Source organism: Nothobranchius furzeri, chromosome 10 (assembly GCF_043380555.1).
Source record: "Nothobranchius furzeri strain GRZ-AD chromosome 10, NfurGRZ-RIMD1, whole genome shotgun sequence".
In the NCBI taxonomy this organism is placed as follows: domain Eukaryota; kingdom Metazoa; phylum Chordata; class Actinopteri; order Cyprinodontiformes; family Nothobranchiidae; genus Nothobranchius; species Nothobranchius furzeri.
Genome location: NC_091750.1, coordinates 27,025,317 through 27,045,194, shown reverse-complemented (window position 1 = coordinate 27,045,194; position 19,878 = coordinate 27,025,317). Strand labels below are relative to the sequence as shown.

The window sequence follows — 19,878 nt, the reverse complement described above, 5'->3', positions numbered from 1 at the left end:
CTACTCAATGAGTGACAGAGACTACTGAAGGTGGGACAGAGACTACTCAACGAGGGACAGAGACTACTCAACGAGGGACAGAGACTACTCAATGTGGGACAGAGACTCCTGAACGTGGGACAGAGACTACTCAACGTGGGACAGAGACTACTGAACCTGGGAAAGAGACTACTGAACGTGGGACAGAGACTACTGACCGTGGGAAAGAGACTACTGAACGTGGGACAGAGACTACTGAACGTGGGACAGAGACTACTCAACGTGGGACAGAGACTAATGAACGTGGGAAAGAGACTACTGAACGTGGGACAGAGACTACTCAACGTGGGACAGAGACTAATGAACGTGGGAAAGAGACTACTGAATGTGGGACAGAGACTACTCAACGAGGGACAGACTACTGAACGTAGGACAGAGACTACTCAATGAGTGGCAGAGACTACTGAATGTGGGACAGAGACTACTCAACGAGGGACAGAGACTACTCAACGAGGGACAGAGACTACTCAACGAGGGACAGAGACTACTCAATGTGGGACAGAAACTACTGAACGTGGGACAGAGACTACTCAACGTGGGACAGAGACTTCTGAACGTGGGAAAGAGACTACTGAACGTGGGACAGAGACTACTGAACGTGGGACAGAGACTACTGACCGTGGGAAAGAGACTACTGAACGTGGGACAGAGACTACTGACCGTGGGAAAGAGACTACTCAATGTGGGACAGAGACTACTCAACGAGGGACAGAGACTACTCAATGAGGGACAGAGACTACTCAACGTGGGACAGAGACTACTCAACGAGGGACAGAGACTACTCAACATGGGACAGAGACTACTCAACGAGGGACAGACTACTGAACGTGGGACAGAGACTACTCAATGAGTGACAGAGACTACTGAATGTGGGACAGAGACTACTCAACGAGGGACAGAGACTACTCAACGAGGGACAGAGACTACTCATTGTGGGACAGAGACTCCTGAACGTGGGACAGAGACTACTCAACGTGGGACAGAGACTACTGAACCTGGGAAAGAGACTACTGAACGTGGGACAGAGACTACTGACCGTGGGAAAGAGACTACTGAACGTGGGACAGAGACTACTGAACGTGGGAAAGAGACTACTGAATGTGGGACAGAGACTTCTCAACGAGGGACAGACTACTGAACGTAGGACAGAGACTACTCAATGAGTGGCAGAGACTACTGAATGTGGGACAGAGACTACTCAACGAGGGACAGAGACTACTCAACGAGGGACAGAGACTACTCAATGTGGGACAGAAACTACTGAACGTGGGACAGAGACTACTCAACGTGGGACAGAGACTTCTGAACGTGGGAAAGAGACTACTGAACGTGGGACAGAGACTACTGACCGTGGGAAAGAGAATACTCAACGTGGGACAGAGACTACTGACCGTGGGAAAGAGACTACTCAATGTGGGACAGAGACTACTCAACGAGGGACAGAGACTACTCAACGAGGGACAGAGACTACTCAACGTGGGACAGAGACTACTCAACGAGGGACAGATGCTACTCAACATGGGACAGAGACTACTCAACATGGGACAGAGACTACTCAACAAGGGACAGATACTACTCAACGTGGGACAGAGACTACTCAACGAGGGACAGAGACTACTCAACGAGGGACGGAGACTACTCAATGTGGGACAGAGACTACGCAACGAGGGACAGAGACTACGCAACGAGGGACAGAGACTACTCAACATGGGACAGAGACTACTCAACGAGGGACAGAGACAACTCAACAAGGGACAGAGACTCAATGAGGGACAGAGACTACTCAAAGAGGGACAGAGACTACTCAAAGAGGGACAGAGACTGCTCAACGAGGGACAGAGATTACTCAACGTGGGACAGAGACTTCTCAATGAGGGACAGAGACTACTCAACGAGGGACAGAGACAACTCAACAAGGGACAGAGACTCAATGAGGGACAGAGACTACTCAAAGAGGGACAGAGACTACTCAGAGAGGGACAGATTCTACTCAACGAGGGACAGAGACTACTCAACGTGGGACAGAGACTTCTCAATGAGGGACAGAGACTACTCATCATGGGACAAGGTGAAGTTCCAATGTAACAAGAAAAAGAAAAAATGTTCTGCTTTTTAGCTTTGACATCACTGTTATTCTATTCTATTCTATTCTATTCTATTCTATTCTATTCTATTCTATTCTATTGTAGACCACCAAACAGTTCCTGAGCACAACCACTGCAGCAGCTCACAGCTCCCCATAAGGATGGTTGAGAGTGATGACCAATGGGACTTTGATGTTGTAGCTTTGATCCTGGCAGTGAAGACCAACATCATATATGACATCAAACAGCGATACCAAACCTGATCTTCTTTGTGGTTTAATGGCGGACAGCATAAACACACCGTGAGCTTTGAAGTCTGAAGGGATTCTGTGAGTCCAGCGAGGAGGACAGCAGACCAGTGTGTACGGGCATGCAGCAAAGCTCTCGAGTTGACCACTTTGAGCCACTAATGCCTCCAGAGTGAAGTAGAGGTAACTTTGATCATTCACACTGAAGTTCTTGAAATAGGATGGTGGGTCCAGGAAGGCCTAACTCTCACAAAAGGTGAAGAGATTGAGGAAATTGCTCTGAAATATGGTCAAAGTTTAATTTATTTGATAGAATCCAGTTTGTGTTAATAATGAATCTTCTTGCAACAGCTCGTTTTGGAGTTCCTCTGGGTTTTAGTACACTTCACTGATACTCACTTATCCATGTCTGAAGTCTGATTAATTCAGCCAGGTAATCAGATTACCAACTCCTGGATGAGCCTTAATTTTATGGTTAATGTCAAACCAGAAAGTTTGTGGTATTTGGATCTGAGCTCCCCAGGAATCATGTGAGGATCCTCACGTTCTTCTGGACCATGTTCTGTCCTTTACGCTCATATAAACATGTCACCAAGGAAGAAAGCTCCATAAGAGATGCAGTGGTGCAAATAAACTAGTCCAAGCATATTTTACTTCCAAACCAGAATTTTGTAATTCTCTGTGATCAGGATGTTTTAAAGGTTCTCTTAGAGGTTCTTCGGTGGACCCAGATTACAGCTGTCTTAGTTCTGAAGAACGTTAGGAGGTGAGAACAGAATTTATTACAATGTATTTGCACTCACTGCTGATGTACATTTGTTGTCGAGTGACAACGTTTGCAGTGACTGCAGTAATCTGGAAATTAGAAATGAGCAGAAACACTGTAATGTGGGTTTGATACCTGGCATCACTCTCAGTGAGAAACAGATCGGAAGTGTCTTCAAACTAATTAGTTCTAATTGTCTTCGTCGTCTTCCTCCGCTTATCCGGGTCCGGGTCGCGGGGGCAGTGTCCCAACTAGGGAGCTCCAGACCGTCCCCTCCCCAGCCACCTCCACCTGTTCTTCCGGCAGGACCCCAAGGCGTTCCCGGACCAGATTGGAGATGTAACCTCTCCAACGTGTCCTGGGTTGACCCAGGGGCCTCCTGCCAGCAGGACATGCCCGAAACACCTCCCCAGGGAGGTGTCCAGGAGGCATCCTGACCAGATGCCCAAACCACCTCAACTGACTCCTTTCGATCCGGAGGAGCAGCGGTTCTACTCCGAGTCCCTCCCGAATGTCTGAGCTCCTCACCCTATCTCTAAGGCTGAGCCCGGCCACCCTACGGAGAAAACTCATTTCGGCCGCTTGTATCCGCGATCTCGTTCTTTCGGTCATTATCAAAAGCTCATGACCCTAGGTGAGGATTGGGACGTAGATCGACCGGTAAATCGAGAGCCTGGCTTTCTAGCTCAGCTCCCTCTTCACCACGACAGATCGGCTCAGCGTCCGCTTCACTGCAGATGCCGAACCAATCCGCCTGTCAATTTCCCGATCCCTCCTACCCTCACTCGTGAACAAGACCAGAGATAATTAAACTCCTCTACTTGAGGTAGGACCTCTCTCCCAACCCGGAGTTGGCAAGCCACCCTTTCCTGGTCGAGAACCATGGTCTCAGATTTGGAGGTGCTGATCCTCATCCCAGCCGCTTCACACTCAGCCGCGAACCTACCCAGCAAGAGCTGAAGGTCAGAGCTGGATGTAGCTAGGAGGACCACATCATCCACAAAAAGCAGAGACGAGATTCTCCTGCTACCAAACTCGACACACTCCACACCACGGCTGCGCCTAGAAATTCTGTCCATAAAGGTTGTGAACAGAACCGGTGACAAAGGGCAGCCCTGGCGGAGTCCAACCCTCACTCGGAACAGGTCTGACTTACTACCAGCTATGCGGACCAAACTCATGCTCCTCTGGTAAAGGGACTGAATGGCCCTTAACAAAAAGCCACCCACCCCATACTCCTGGAGCGTCCCCCACGGGGTGCCCCTGGGGACACGGTCATAAGCCTTCTCCAAATCCACAAAACACATGTGGATTGGTTGGGCAAACTCCCATACCCCCTCCATCATCCTTGCAAGGGTATAGAGCTGGTCCACAGTTCCACAGACACAGACTCTGGCTCCTCATCGGAATGTGCGTAGGTGGGATTGAGGAGCTCCTCAAAGTATTCCTTACACCGTCCGACTATAGCCCCAGTTGACATCAGCAGCTCCCAATTCCCACTGTAAACAGTGTGAGCAAGTTGCTGCCTCCCTCTCCTGAGGCGCCGGACAGTTAGCCAGAACCTCTTTGGCGCCGATCGATAGTCTTTCTCCATGGCCTCACCAAACTCCTCCCACGCCCGAGATTTTGCCTCGGCAACTGCCACTGCTGCACCCCGCTTGGATATCCGGTACCCGTATGCTGCCTCCAGAGACCCACAGACCAGCCACGCCCTGTAGGCCTCCTTCTTCAGCTTGACGGCTCCCCAAACCTCTGGTGTCCACCAGCTGGTACGGGGGTTGCCACTACAACTGGCACCAGCCACCTTGCGACCACAGCTAGCAACAGCCGCCTCAACACTTGCAGAGTGGAACAAGGCCCACTCGGAGTCAATGTCCCCCACTGCTCTCGGGACGCGGTCAAAGCTCTGCCAGAGGTGGGAGTTGAAGACCGTCTTGACAGGTTCTTCTGCCAAGCGTTCCCAGCAGACCCTCACTATGCATTTGGGTCTGCCAGGTCTACGCGGCATCTTCCCCTGCCTTCTGAACCAACTCACCACCAGGTGGTGATCAGTTGACAGCTCCGCTCCTCTCTTCACTCGGGTGTCCAAAACATACGGCTGCAGGTCAGATGATACGACTACAAAGTCTACCATCGACCTGCGACCTAGGCTGCCCTGGTACCAAGTGTACCGATGGGCATCCTTATGTTCGAACACAGTGTTCGTTATGGCCAAACTGCGGCTTGCACAGAAGTCCAATAACAAAACACCACTCGAGTTCAGATCAGGCGGGCCGTTCCTCCCAATCACACCCCTCCAGGTCATGCTGTCATTGCCCACGTGAGCATTGAAGTCCCCCCAGCAGGACAATGGAGTCCCTTGATGGAGCACTATCTAGCACTCGTCCCAGGGACTCCAAAAAGGTTGGGTAATCTGAACTGATAATTGGCGCATTAGCACAAACAACAGTCAGGGCCCATTCCCCGACCCGAAGGCGCAGGGAAGCTACCCTCTCGTCCCCCGGGGTAAACCCCAACACACAGGCAGAGAGTCTTGGGGCTAACAAAAAGCCAACCCCAGGCCACCAGGCGCTCGCTCACGGGCCCCAACCCCAGGCCTGGCTCCAGGGTGGGACCCTGGTAGCCCTCCAGGCCGGGTACTCCGACTCTTTGTTTTTACATCCATGAAAGATCTTCTGAACCGTTCTTTGTCTCAACAAATTGATTCAAACATAAAAAAATCTAATAGAGATTCTGACTGAATTCACGTCTTCAGATTAATCAAACCCCCAGCCCTGAGCAGAACTCTGACTGGATCAGAATCATCCTTAAAATATACTTTTAAAAACAATAAACTTGAAAATTCTCACCTTCAATTTCCTCCTGGCATTGAATTTCTTCAGACATTCAACTGTTTCCTGTCTGTGCATACAAGACGCCACAGTGGAGCGATGCTGGGGAAACACACCATCATTATCATCATCATCATAACCATCATCATCATCATAACCATCATCATAACCACCATCATCATCATCATTAACATCATAATCATCATACTCATCGTCATCATCAACATCATCATCATAATCATAACCACCATCATCATCATCATCATCAAAATCATAACCATCATCACCATCATCATTAACATCATAATCACCATACTCATCATCATCATCATCATCACTATCATCATAACCACCATCATCACATCATCATCACTAACATCATAATCATCATACTCATCATCATCATCATCATCATCATAACCACCATCATCATCATCATCATTAACATCATAATCATCATACTCATCATCATCGTCATTAACATCATAATCATCATACTCATCATCATCATCATCATCATCATAACCACCATCATCATCATCATCATTAACATCATAATCATCATACTCATCATCATCGTCATTAACATCATAATCATCATACTCATCATCATCATCATAACCACCATCATCATCATCAATAACATCATAATCATCATACTCATCATCATCATCATTAACATCATAATCATCATACTCATCATCATCGTCATTAACATCATAATCATCATACTCATCATCATCATCATAATCACCATCATCATCATCAATAACATCATAATCATCATACTCATCATCATCATCATTAACATCATAATCATCATACTCATCATCATCATCATCCTCACTATCTTCATCATCATACTCTTTATCATCATCATCATAACCACCATCATCATCATCATTAACATCATAATCATCAAACTCATCATCATCATCATTAACATCATAATCATCATACTCATCATCATCATCATAACCACCATCATCATCATCATTAACATCATAATCATCATACTCATCATCATCATCATCCTCACTATCTTCATCATCATACTCTTCATCATCATTAAAATCTCCATCATCAGCATCATCATCATAACCACCATCATCATCATCATCATTAACATGACTATCTTCATCATCATAATCATCATCATCATCATTAAAATCACCATCATCATCATTATCATCATACTCACCATCATCATCATTATCATCACTATCATCATCATCATCATCACAATCATCTTCATCATCAACATCATCATCATCACTATCATCATCATCATCTTCATCATTACCATCATCATCACTATCATCATCATCATCATCATCATCATCATTATCATCACTGTCATGAACATCATCATCCCTTTCAGTGACTTCTGAAGGTGTGTCTTACAGAGATCCAGGGGTGTTTGAGGGCCTCTGTGGCGCTGATCCGTTTAGCTGGATTGATCGTTAACATCTTGTTGATCAGGTCTTTGGCTTCAGGAGTCACTGTGTCCCACTCAGGAGAAGGAAACTAGGAGGCAAGAAGGGGAACAATATGTAATCAAAAAGAATTAAATAGAGAATAGGATTGTTTGTGAAATAGTGAGCCAAAGCCCCGCCCATATCTGTCTCCAACCAGTAAATGACCTCCACTATGATGACATCATAATGAGTCAAATTTCTTACATCATAGGCCCCAGCCTTGATCTGCTGGTAGAGACGATGTTGATCCTCATCCCAGAAGGGAGGATATCCCACCAACAGGATGTATAGGATCACACCTGGTGGGAAGACAAACCAAGTAATCAGCACGTGCGCACACACACACACACACACACACACACACACACACACACACACACACACACACACACACACACACACACACACACACACACACACACACACACACACAGTAATTAATATACTTGCAAAAATATCAATGACCGTAAAGAATTCTGGAGGAAAATCAATAACTTGACTGTTAAGTCTGCAACTAGCATTATGAAAATCCATAACGGGATTATTAATGATCCGGCCAGAGGAAGAAAGTAACAAATTACATTTACACACGTTACTGTAATTGAGTAGCTTTGCTGTGTATTTATACTTTTTGTCGTTTTGAAAATCTGTACTTTTACTTTTACTTGAGTACGTTTTTTAAAAAGAATTGTAATCCGCTACATTTTAAATGATATCCGTTACTGAGTAAAAATAAATTGTTGGCTTAATAAATTAAAAATATTACGTGTTGCAGCATCGAACAAAAAGAGACACCTGCACGAGCGCCGCGTCTAAACCGGGGGGGGGGGGGGGGTACACTTTAGATAATGAGGACAAACAGCCATTTTTACCGCAGTTTTGCTCGAATACATCAGTTCATTCCCTGTGATCCACTCGCTGTTTACCTCCTCTCTCCCTCCTCTCCTGTAGGTTGGAACCCACACCTTCGCGCACCGGTGTGACGTCATCAGAATTCTGCTCGGTTCGGTAGCCGGACTCGGTTCTGTGTTTGAAATGTGTTTCCCTTAATGCTCCGCACAGAAGGGGCAAAATACTGTTTAGCGCTCATAACAAGCGGATTCTCAGCACTTTGCTCATAAAACAGAAGACCTGCAGGCCTCTGTGAGTTAAAACATCCTGATACTGTTCAGGTGTAAACGTTGTGCTCCATCCCTGTGTTTGAACTCAGAAGTTGATTCTTGACAGTGATGGGAATAACGCCATTTAAAATAATGGCATTCTTTTTTTGGGTAATGGAATAATCTAACTGATTACTTTTCCCACTGTTGCAACGCCGTTACCGTTACTGGGGATGGAAGGTTGTGCGTTACTATGTGCTTGTGGAACGTTGAGCAACAGTGTGAGGCTTTCTGACCGCCACACTTCAGCTGCAGCCAGGGAGAGAGAGGTGTCGGTAACGCACTTACAAACACGATGATGATTGGCCGGGTGGGCGGAGACCCTCAGTGTTCTCACTGTCTCAGTCACTGCATGCTATAGACACAACAGAGCAGTGATGGGAATAACGCCGTTTAAAATAACCGCGTTACTAAAAAATATATATATAGCGTCATGAATGTCCTGTTTATGACCTAAAGGTCATGATCTGCTGCGTCTGCTTGAGCAGAGACATAAAGTCTCTGGCAGGTTAATCTACATGAGGTAGTGGCCAAGGTCTTTCATGCACTCTGCTCACCTGAACTGAATACTGAATTACTTTATCACACAGGGCAATGTAGGTTTGGATTTTGTTCTCTCCCTAAATAATAAAAACCATCATTTAAAAACTGCATTTTGTGTTTACTTGTGTTATCTTTGACTAACGGTTAAATGTGTTTGATGATCAGAAACATTTTGTGTGACAAACATGCAAAAGAAGAAAGAAATCAGGAAGGGGCAAACAGTTTTTCACACCACTGTAGATAGATAATTTTCAGTAACGAGCAATCTAATTAATTATCATCTTCTTTTATCAAAACGTCGTTTCTGTTACTGATAAGGAAATGCGTGCGTTAAGCAGCGCGGTGTGTTGAAGCTGTCATCAGCTGATCAGGAGCTAAAGAGGTAGATGTTTTCATCCAAGAGCATCACGGCCCGTGAAGAACGAGGAAGATGTGATGAATAGTTTACGGCTGCAGGTGTGGATCTGCAGCCGTGTCCTTCTTAGCGTGACAGCGGGACGTCCTGAAGGTCCGCTCACCTGTTCACCGCTCAGACGTCCTGATCTTCTACCTTCCTAGATCATCCAGCTGTAACCTGTTTCTGATCATGTCTTTAGACCCGCTGTAACACTGATGCATCAGTCTCAGACGTCATGGAGCTCAGGTGTTATCAGAACTACCTGTGTGTGTTTACCACCCAGCTTCAGCTCTTCTGTGGTTGGGTCTGACCCAAGTTAGTAAATGTGAGTCCTCCATCAGGCTTGTGCCTCTTCTAGTGTCATTTTAAAGGATTTTGTTTATTTATTTAACCATTACTAGATTAGCAGCAACAGAAATGCTGCTAAAACACACGATTATGTGAAGCTGGAAAAATTAAAATACTGTGCAAATTTACATTCATTTCTGTAATTTAACAGTTTACAGAGACCATTTAAAGGCTCGGGAACCTTTACAGGTGTTTCTATTTGCTATTTTAAATGTTAGCTGACTGGGGTCTTGTTAAATATCACACAGTGACCTTTTAATAGTCTAGATTAGTGTAATGTTCCTGTTAGTAGTTCCTCCTGTTAAGTGCTTATTTATTTAGATTATTCAGGTTTATAAAACACATTTGGACATACATTTTATCATGTTCCAGTCATTAGTCATTTATATTTCACTATTGTAGTCATTTATAGTAAATAAAGTAAGTTTAATTAAGAGGGGAACCCATTTTTCTTGCATTCTTTATTGAAAATTAACTAAGTACAGTAGTTATTTTTCTTGGTAATTAGTTACTTTTATAATCTCGTAACTTGGTAAGTAACTGAGTTACTTTTTTGACAAAGCAATTAGTAACTATAACTAATTACTTTTTAAAAGTAACATTCCCAACACTGCTTCTTGTTGCCGCAGATATGTGATGATTCAGCTTGTTTCTTTATTTTACTCCAGAATAAGAGATTAAATTACTACAAAAGCAGTTCAGTGTAGTTAAATTAGTCATTGAAATGATTCTAACATGCTGCAGTGCATGTGTGTGTGTGTGTGTGTGTGTGTGTGTGTGTGTGTGTGTGTGTGTGTGTGTGTTACACCTAAAGGACTGCATGAGACAGCGTGGTTTCATCAAATCCATACATCTTATTTCTTGGTTGAATTAATAGCTCAGGAAAATAACTTATATTTCAAAAATAATGACATCTCTACAGTGTTTCTGATAATATTTAATCTTATATTGTACCTATCTTTTGTCTGGGAGGTGTAACATATTGTAGAGACCCCGCCCACTTGTGCAGTGATCCCGCCCACTGCCAGGCTAAGCAGCGGTGTGGTGCATTGTGGGAGTAGGTCACAGTTGTTTGTTCCATTTTCGTTGTGTTCTGTACAGCTTTATTGTTCTGAGTTATGTTAGCATTGTTTACTTTTGTTTAGTGTTTTATATCTGTTGCTGTCAGTTGGTATTACTTTCAAACCGTGAGTTGGTGTTCCATGCTGGCAGATGGAGTGGGGATCTGCTCAGTGTAAAACTAAAGTTGTTGACTGCTAAGTTGACATCAGTGTCTGTGCTCATTGGCTGAAACTCCTTCCGACAATCTACGCTACAATATCACGATACAAGCCTTTTAAAACATGTTTAAGTGCAACAAGAGGAGATAAATGCATGCGTTTAAAGTTCCATGTTTGGAGACCAACCTTCGCAGTTTGGAGGCTCACGCTAGTGAGGAGACACCATTAGTTCTAGTAACACCTGGGCTCCCAAGGCCTGTTCTGACAGGATGGACGTTACGGGACCCTTAAGGATTCCAGTTGGATGATTGGAGGATTATTTAGGAGGATTGGAGTGAACAAACTGGTTTCAGTGGTGAAGGGTTAAATGAGTGAGTGAACCCACTACCAAGGATGAACTCTGCTAACTTTAAAAATCAGCTGCTCTACATAAGCATGAAGGTCAGAGAGGAGCTCTAGGAAGGACATGGATAAAGGAACTGTAATGTAGAGGTAAAGTAGGGCAGGGCCAACGTTAACAGCTGTCATACGGTCCATCTGAAATGGCTTGTTATATTATGTGACAGGTTAGAGCACAGTCTCATGTTAGAGTTTTGTCATGAGGACATTGAGACACCTCACATGCTGATGGCATCTTAAAAAATTATTATTTGTTTCTCAAAATAAAGAATAATTTTAATCACAATTGAAACCTACAATCGTAGAAAAACCTCGTTCATTCAATGTGCACGTCCTGTTCTCACTGACTGGATAGAAATCCCTCCATCAAACTCTGTGTGTGTGTGTGTGTGTGTGTGTGTGTGTGTGTGTGTGTGTGTGTGTGTGTGTGTGTGTGTGTGTGTGTGTGTGTGTGTGTGTGTGCGTGTGTGTGCGTGTGTGTGTGTGTGCGCACACACAAGCAAATTGTGAACTGGTATATTGGTTTAGCACTACTTAGATGTAGCCATCCTTACGCTGACAAAAATGTAACTAAGTAACTTTTACTTTGAGTACATTTTATTTACGATACTTTTTACTTTTACTTGAGTAAAAATTTAGGCAAGTAATTTTACTTGTACTTGAGTAAAAAATTATCATAGTATTGGCACTCGTACTTAAGTAGGACATTTTAGTACTCTTCCACCTCTGGATCCAGCAGCGATCTGTAATGAGTTTAGGCAGCATTTTGTTCAGCGGTGAGCATTTTTGAGAAAATTATAATAATTCATTTATGTGATTTTCTCTCCAAGCACAATTTTTCATGCAAATCTTAATATTAACGCTCAACCTTGTAATCAGTCCTTTACTGTAAACAGGTTCTCTCAGCAGAGAATCAACCCGATGCCTTCCAGCACTGGACTTGGGGTTGATGGTATAAAAAGGGAAGTTTATTAAACTAGCTTCAAAATTACTTTCCTTTCCATTGGCAGAATTTTTAAATGTAATTTAAAAACCCGTTAATGCACTCTGTGCTCGGAAATGCACCAGTTATCCCACTGCACTGAGGAGGTGATAGGCAGAACATAAACAACTACAAACCAATATTAATAATTAATAATGTGTTGGAATTGAGAAAATTATATTCCTTCAATCATCTGACTATCTCACCAAGGATAATTTACTTTCTCAATGTCAATCCGGCTTCAGGAAACACTTCTTCACTATTACAGCCCTTCAGAAACTTACTAATGATATTTCCTCTAGCTTTGACAATTATAGGTCTGCTGATGCCATCTTCCTAGATCTTACCAAATAATTAGATCCTGTTGACCATTACCTTCTCCTAGATAAGCTGTATGCCCTTGGCTTCTCCAGATCTTCACTTTAATGGTTTAATTCCTGTCTTCATCATAGTTATCACTGTGTATTTTATAAGGGTAGCCAGGCGACATAGACAAAGGAATCCCTCTCTTGGACTTTTATTTTTAATTTTCATCAACAACCTTCCACTGAGCAGCTTAAACTGTGATATTCATCTCTATGCTGATGATACTGTTACTTAACATGCTAATGAATTCTTTTCATACTATCCAAAAGGCCATTCTAACACATCTTTGCTTTTGTAAATGTTAGTCATTTATATTTGTTAACTTGTTTTTTATTATTTACTTCTTTAGTTATGGTCTTGATTTAAACAAATGTTAAGGCTTTGGTAACATGTCGTTAGCATCTATGGTGTTTACTGTATGTGTTTATATACACAGTGCTTTGCTGTATCGTGGTACTGGAGATTTATCGTATTATGACTTTGTTTTTGTCGTTGTGACGTTATTTGTTGTGATCTACGTGAAGCACGTTATGACTTTCTGTCTGTGACGAGCGCTACAGAAATAACATTTACTTACCTATGGGATGTCGGGTGCGCGTCTTGTTTTGTAAATACTTTTGTTGAGTATTTATTCATTGCTCTGATCATGTTTATGACTGAATACTTTTTCTCTTTCAGTAACTGCATACTCATGACTGCCTTCTGTCGGGTTTTGGTTTTGTTTGAGACCCTCGTCAAAACGAGATCTCGTGGGGTTACTCCTCTTTAAATAAATGTCAGATAAATAAATAAACAGATTATAAACAGCTGCACACAAATAAACCCGAAATGAAGGAACACAACAAAGGTGGATGAAACACAGAGAGTAGCAGACAGGAATCTGACCGCAGGCCCAGAGGTCCACTGCCTTCCCATACGGATCCTTCCTCAGAACTTCTGGAGACAAATATCCTGGAGTCCCCGCAAAACCTGAAACACACGTGCACTCAGTCAGACCGCTGCCTTGGCATCTGGTTACCATGGTAACTCAGGTGGGATTCGGTTCAGTTGACAAGTCAAAGGAAAAAGTGTAAAACAGGAAAAGACTGAGACCAATAGAAAACCCCACCAAACAGATAATAACGAAGCTCCGCCTGTGAGGAAGTAGAAATGGTTAACGCTGTTAAAGGGACAGTGCTTATGGATGAATGTTAATGTTTTCGTTCATATTTCAATGGACCAGATCACCAGAAACAAGCAGACATGGCTGTAAAACAGAACCACACAAGGGAAAACCCCGCACCATAAGGCTCACATGATTATAGGGCGCTCAGCCACTCAGCGTCCTAGTTAAAGGTTTGGCCCGCACATAAGGCTCACTTTCATTCCTGGTCCATGAATCCCTCAAAATCCCGCGCCCGGCTCATCGTCGTCAGAGTCAATGTCACTGTCGTTGCTCGGCTCTCCCGTTGTGATCCCGGCCTTGGTGAACGCTCGAGCAACAGTCTGGACGGAAACGTTGGCCCAGGCATCAGCGATCCACTCACAGATGGTGGCATAATTCGATCGGTGCTGCCTGCCCGTCTTGGTGAACGTGTGTTCACCATCAGTCATCCAGCGCTCCAACGCTGCTCGGATTTTCGCTTTGAAGGACGGGTTCACCCCAATGTCCAGCGGCTGGAGTTCTTTGGTTAATCCACCCGGTATGATGGTGAGCTCCGTGTTCATCCTCTTCACCTGGTGAGATGGGCCCGCATGGAGTCGCAGATCAGCATGGCTGGAGAAGCGTGGAAGAAGCCATCCCGTCTTTTGGTTTACACCTCCCACAGCCACGCCCGCCATCATGTCCTCATCCATCCAGCCCTTCGGGTTCGCCTTGATGATCACGCCGTTGCTAATCCTGTATCTGTTTCCATGTTCAACGGCATGAGTGATGGCTTTGAGCTTGAACTCTTCCTCGCAAGCGTGTCTCATCGCTGGTGCCATGGCTGGTTACCGGTATAGCTGTGTGGAGCAGTGTCACACCTTTTATTTGGTGAGGGTGGGCGGTGGTACGGGCTGGCTCTTTGTTTTCCTGCAGACGCAGGTGTGGCTGGCTTCACTTACGTCCTTAATACATGTATTAAAAGGCGCACTGCCGGTTCAGGGGAAGATCAAAGGTTTTAATAGAGCCTTATGGTGCGGAAAATACGGTAGTTTTATTTGGAAATGTCTGAGCGCAGCCTCTGAGCTGCCGTTAAGTCTGGTTACCATGGTAACACGTGTACGATCGGGGAGCAGAGGAGGTTCTCATCATGGACGTAATTTTCACTTTAGAAGTGGGGGGGACACGGAGGGGTGGGGGTGGGGGGGGGTGAATCTTTACAGTATGCTCTAATGGGAAACAGGCTTCAACACAAACAGTTTTTTTCTGCTTGGTCCTAGAGCTCAACTAGTGTCAATTTAATATAGCGTAATATTGTTTTTGGATGGTAAAAAGTGCAGGGGTCAACCCTTGACTTTAGAAAAAGTGGGGGGGACATGTCCCCCCTGTCCCCCCCCAAAATTACGTCCATGGTTCTCATAGATGTAAGATAGGATTGGGACTGGATGGTTTAGATTCGTGTGGTTTGTCTGTCGCTCCACACGCAGCAGAGCTCCTTCAGGAAGCAGATCGGAGCGCTCATGGAGGACATTCCCTTCAGAGGTCACGCTCTGCTGAATAACACAGATCAGTGTGTGTGTTAGTTCACACACATACACACACACACACACACACACACACACACACACACACACACACACACACACACACACACACACACACACACACAGATCTGTGTGCAGGTACGGTTGATAAATGAGGGCCCAGGTCTCAGGACTGTCTTACCGAACCAGGCCTGCTGATCTCCCTCCACCTCGATGGCGAGGCCAAAGTCAGCCAGTTTCACCGCTGCTCCTTTAGACTTTGAGGCCAGCAGCAGGTTCTCAGGCTGCAGACACAAAACACATGCTAGCATGCTAATCTTCCCATTGGTTTGTATAAGGAATGTTGAAATGCTAACAGAACATCGCACAGATTTAACATAAAAACTAAGTCTAATCATGGAGCTCATCACATTTAAAGGTGCAGCTGGAGATTTTTTCTTCTTGTTCAAGCAAGCTACTGTTGAATGTCCACAATTGAAAGGTCCAAACCCATGAGCCCCCTAAACCATGCCTGCACATAGAAAATCACCTAAGATCATCATAAACACGTTGTGTATAAAAAACATCACACTCATAGCAAAAAAGAGGGAAGACAGCATCAACAAATAACGCACAAAAACAAAAGCCAGAGAATAAAAGTGTTTTTTCCACAGACTTAAATCAAAGAGGGCGTGCAGGGACATACAGCTGCATGTGAAACAAGTAAACTGGTGCTGTTCCATTACGGGGTAAACAAACAATGAAGCTTCAAACAAATCCTTAGAAGTACTGGCTAGACTCTGCATGACGATCAGTGTAACTGCACTTTACCATCTATATAAAGATAAACTGGGTTCAGTTTATCTTTTTGTTAAAGGGGCCATATAATGGAAAATCCACTGTTTGGAGCTTTTTACCCTTTAATATTACTTTCTCGTGAAAAATACCCCAAACTCTGTTTTGGCTGCATCCCTAGCCAGTACAGGATATTTCATGCTGCTTCCACATCTGGACCCGGTCCAGGTTGGGTGACATTGGTCAGACATAGACATCTACTCCCCCACTTGTCCAGATCTAGGCTAACATCAGATCTTAACCATAAGCCCTATGAAATAAAAATGTTTTAGGCCTAGTCTTAAAAGAAGACAAGGTGTCTGTCTCGTGGACTAAAGCTGGCAGCTGGTTCCACAAGAGAGGAGCCTGATAGCTAAAAGATCTGCCTCCCATCCTATTTTTAGACATTCTGGGAACCACCAGTAAATCTGCAGTCTGAGAGCAAAGTGCTCGGTTAGGAATGTTTGGACTAATCAGGTCACTGATGTATGATGGAGTTTTTCTTCTGGCTCTTGGCAGGTGCAGACGCTTCTTTTCCTCCTCTCCTCCATATCTTATCCTCAAGGCCTTTGTCTGTGTGTGCTGGGGTGCACGGCTGCTTCTGCATTTTTTCTGGAAACTGGAAACTGAAATACATTTAAATGGATCTCGTCAGCTGGTCTCTCAACGCGACTGATAAAAAATTTTCAACGATGAGAACGGGAGAAGTGGCTCCCGGATGCCCCACCGGGACAGACTCAGTTGGACACATCATGGACTCCTGGAAACAGTGGAACTTGATTTGTTTAACTCGGCTGTCTGTGGAGGACTCTGAAGACGTGTGGATATTCGTGGTGTTGGTGTCAGGTTTCCTGCTCATTGGCCTTAGAGACTACCTGGCTTACCGGAACATTAACGAGCTGTCGAGGAATATTGGCCTGACCCCGGAGCTCAGAGATGGTTTGCACCGCGCTGTGAATTCACAGACTCAAATAATTGTCGAGATGAATCGTAAGCTTGAGACTTTGGCGGAGATTCATTCTTTGGCACAAAAGATGGATGCCATCAAGGAGAGAGTGGATGAATCAGCACAGATTGGGATAGATTAACGTCCATTATTGGGATTCAGAGAGGTGAGGACCAACAAACCGTAAGACAGAGAGGAAATTATCTCTGTCTGGCCCCAAAACAATTTCTAATCAGAATCTGGTGTCCTTGAGCCTGCAAGACTCCAACGAAAACTCCCCCCTCAGAAGATTATGCGGAATGTGCAGTCGCTATGGCAACTCAACTCTGCCTCCTTTCCCAGCCTGGGCGGGACTGCAGGAAGGCCGCTGAAGCGTCCAGGGTCACTGCAACCCTCCGACCCTAAATGCTCCCCCCCCCTATCCACACTGAGGTGACATGCGCTGCTTCATCGTGGCTGCAGGAACTGAAGCTGGGATAGTCCCAACCTACCACCCCTCCTAGTGGACACTTATGTTGTGTTGTCTGAAGTCTGTTGCATATCTCTGTCTGAGGTGTGTTTTTTTTTTTTTTTTTGCAGAGAAAAGCTGCTCTCCTGCTGGAGGGTAGCTCTGAAGTACCTCTTTTTTTCCCTCCACCTGAACCAATCCTCATGTTACCCTCTTATCTCTATTAAGGTAGCGCAACTCAGGGTTGGGAATGACCACAGTCACCAATTCTTGTCATGTGTCTTGCCCATGTATGTCTGATCCCTGAATTGTGTGTACTGAAACTCTAATTTCCCTCTGGGATTAATAAAGTATCTTTGATTTGATTGATTGATTTATTGATTATTAAGAGCTTTATATGTGAGAAGGAGGATCTTAAAATCTATTCTGAATTCAACAGGCAGCCAATGTAGGGAAACTAATACAGGAGAGATATGATCTCTCTTTTTAATTCCCATAAGAACTCTAGCTGCAGCATTTTAACTACATTCTGTGGACTTCCTGGGAGTAATGAATTACAGTAATCCAGTCTTGATGTAATAAATGCATGAACTAGTTTTTCAGCATCACTCCTGAAAGGATGCTTCTAATCTTATGTCACATTAGGAGGAGGGGTGGGCCCAATATGCAGACACCCAGAACGACATGAGGCAGGAGTGGATGTAAATGAAATCATTCCTTTATTAGGAAGGGGAACAAAAAATCCAAAAAGGGCTGGAAGTCAAAAACAATGTCCTGGAAACCTGGAGACAAAAGCTCACTTAAAGAGCACAAACCTAGAGACCTAGCGACAAGGAACAAAACAACGCTGACACCAAACACAATGGACCGACAAGACAATGAGAGACAGAGAGGGTTTTATATCCTGGGGATAATGGGAGGCAGATGAGCTGCAGGTGTGTGGGGAGAGAACCAGGTGAAAGCAATAACTAATCAGGGAGGAAACTAACATGACCTAAGAGTAAAACCTAAAATCAAGAAAAGCAACCACATAACTAAAATTCTAAAGGGAAGGAAAACTACAAAGACCGGAGGGAAAAAACAACATACTAAAGAGACTAATAAAATGAAAAGCTGAAACTATAAAAACTGCAGAGGGGTGACTGGGGAAGACTAAAGGAACACAGGACCTGAGAGATATGTGGAGGGCTGAAGACCAGGGGACACATGAGGAACACAAAGAGACACATAAGGGGGATTCTTACCCCGGCTTTCCACCGGAGCCGTCAGCAGCGCGAGTCGGCCGCGTCTCAGGAGCAGCATGTCGCGGCCTTTATGCGCCGGTTCTATTTTCTACGCGCGACGCCTCTGAAATGGGTCAAGTTCGACATTTTTGGGGAAGGAAAGACAGGAAATCGGACGCGGAAATGGAGAGAAGCTCCCGAATTTTTCAGAATAAAGAACGTACTGCCTTCTGGTTGCTTTACTTAAAAAAAAAAAGGTTACTAACTGTGCGTCCCCGTGAGAAGTTATCACCTAGCTAGCGGTCTCCTTTGTTTTTCAGGTCCGTATTGGCGATTATAAAATGGACAGAACATAAAACACAAACCATGTTGTAGTTTTCTCCTGCTTGTTGTTGTGTTTACTGACGAAGTCACTCGTGTGACTTCGTGCTCTGTCGGTGACAGCTGCTCCCCTGCTGCTTCGCGTCTCGTGGGAAGGGCCAAGCAGCAGCTTACGCGAGCAAGACGTGCTGCTGCAGTAACGTGCTGCTGACGGCTCCGGTGGAAAGCCGGGGTTAGGGGGAAATGGAGCACACAAGGAGACACATGAGGGAGACGCAGACACAGACCATGACATCTTAGCAATATTCCGAAGGTGGAAGAAGGAAATCCTACAAACCTGTTTAACGTGGGATTTGAATGACATGTCTTAGTCTTAGATAACACCAAGGTTCCTTACTTTGTTCTCTGAGACTAATTTAATGGTGTTCAGGTCAGGTGATTGACTAAGCAGTTTCCTTGTTTTCACAGTAGAAATCTTACATATTGCCCCTTTAAAGCCATACTATGCAAATCTTTCATATTTTTAAATCATTTTCTTGATTCAGTATGTGCTAAAGTGATGCTTTACAGGGTTAATGAAATGTCATTCAGACCCCACT

General features: G+C 44.5%; 2 protein-coding genes across 2 annotated transcripts in view; one reads left to right on the top strand and one right to left on the bottom strand.

Moving 5' to 3' along the window:
* camk2a (calcium/calmodulin-dependent protein kinase II alpha) overlaps window positions 1-19,878 on the bottom strand; it is a 56,308-nt gene that overhangs the window by 19,216 nt on the left and 17,214 nt on the right. The window contains exons 7-11 of the mRNA XM_054730998.2: window positions 15,710-15,812; window positions 13,747-13,830; window positions 7,651-7,745; window positions 7,373-7,495; window positions 5,987-6,070 (exon numbers count right to left, since the gene is read on the bottom strand). Of these exons, the coding sequence (XP_054586973.1) occupies window positions 5,987-6,070; window positions 7,373-7,495; window positions 7,651-7,745; window positions 13,747-13,830; window positions 15,710-15,812 (489 nt within the window). The remainder of the gene's footprint in view (window positions 1-5,986; window positions 6,071-7,372; window positions 7,496-7,650; window positions 7,746-13,746; window positions 13,831-15,709; window positions 15,813-19,878) is intronic.
* On the top strand, window positions 1,138-2,386 carry LOC139072140 (golgin subfamily A member 6-like protein 4). Its single transcript, XM_070555410.1, has 2 exons — window positions 1,138-2,107; window positions 2,229-2,386. Exons 1-2 carry the CDS (start codon window positions 1,138-1,140, stop codon window positions 2,384-2,386), a joined length of 1,128 nt encoding a protein of 375 aa, XP_070411511.1.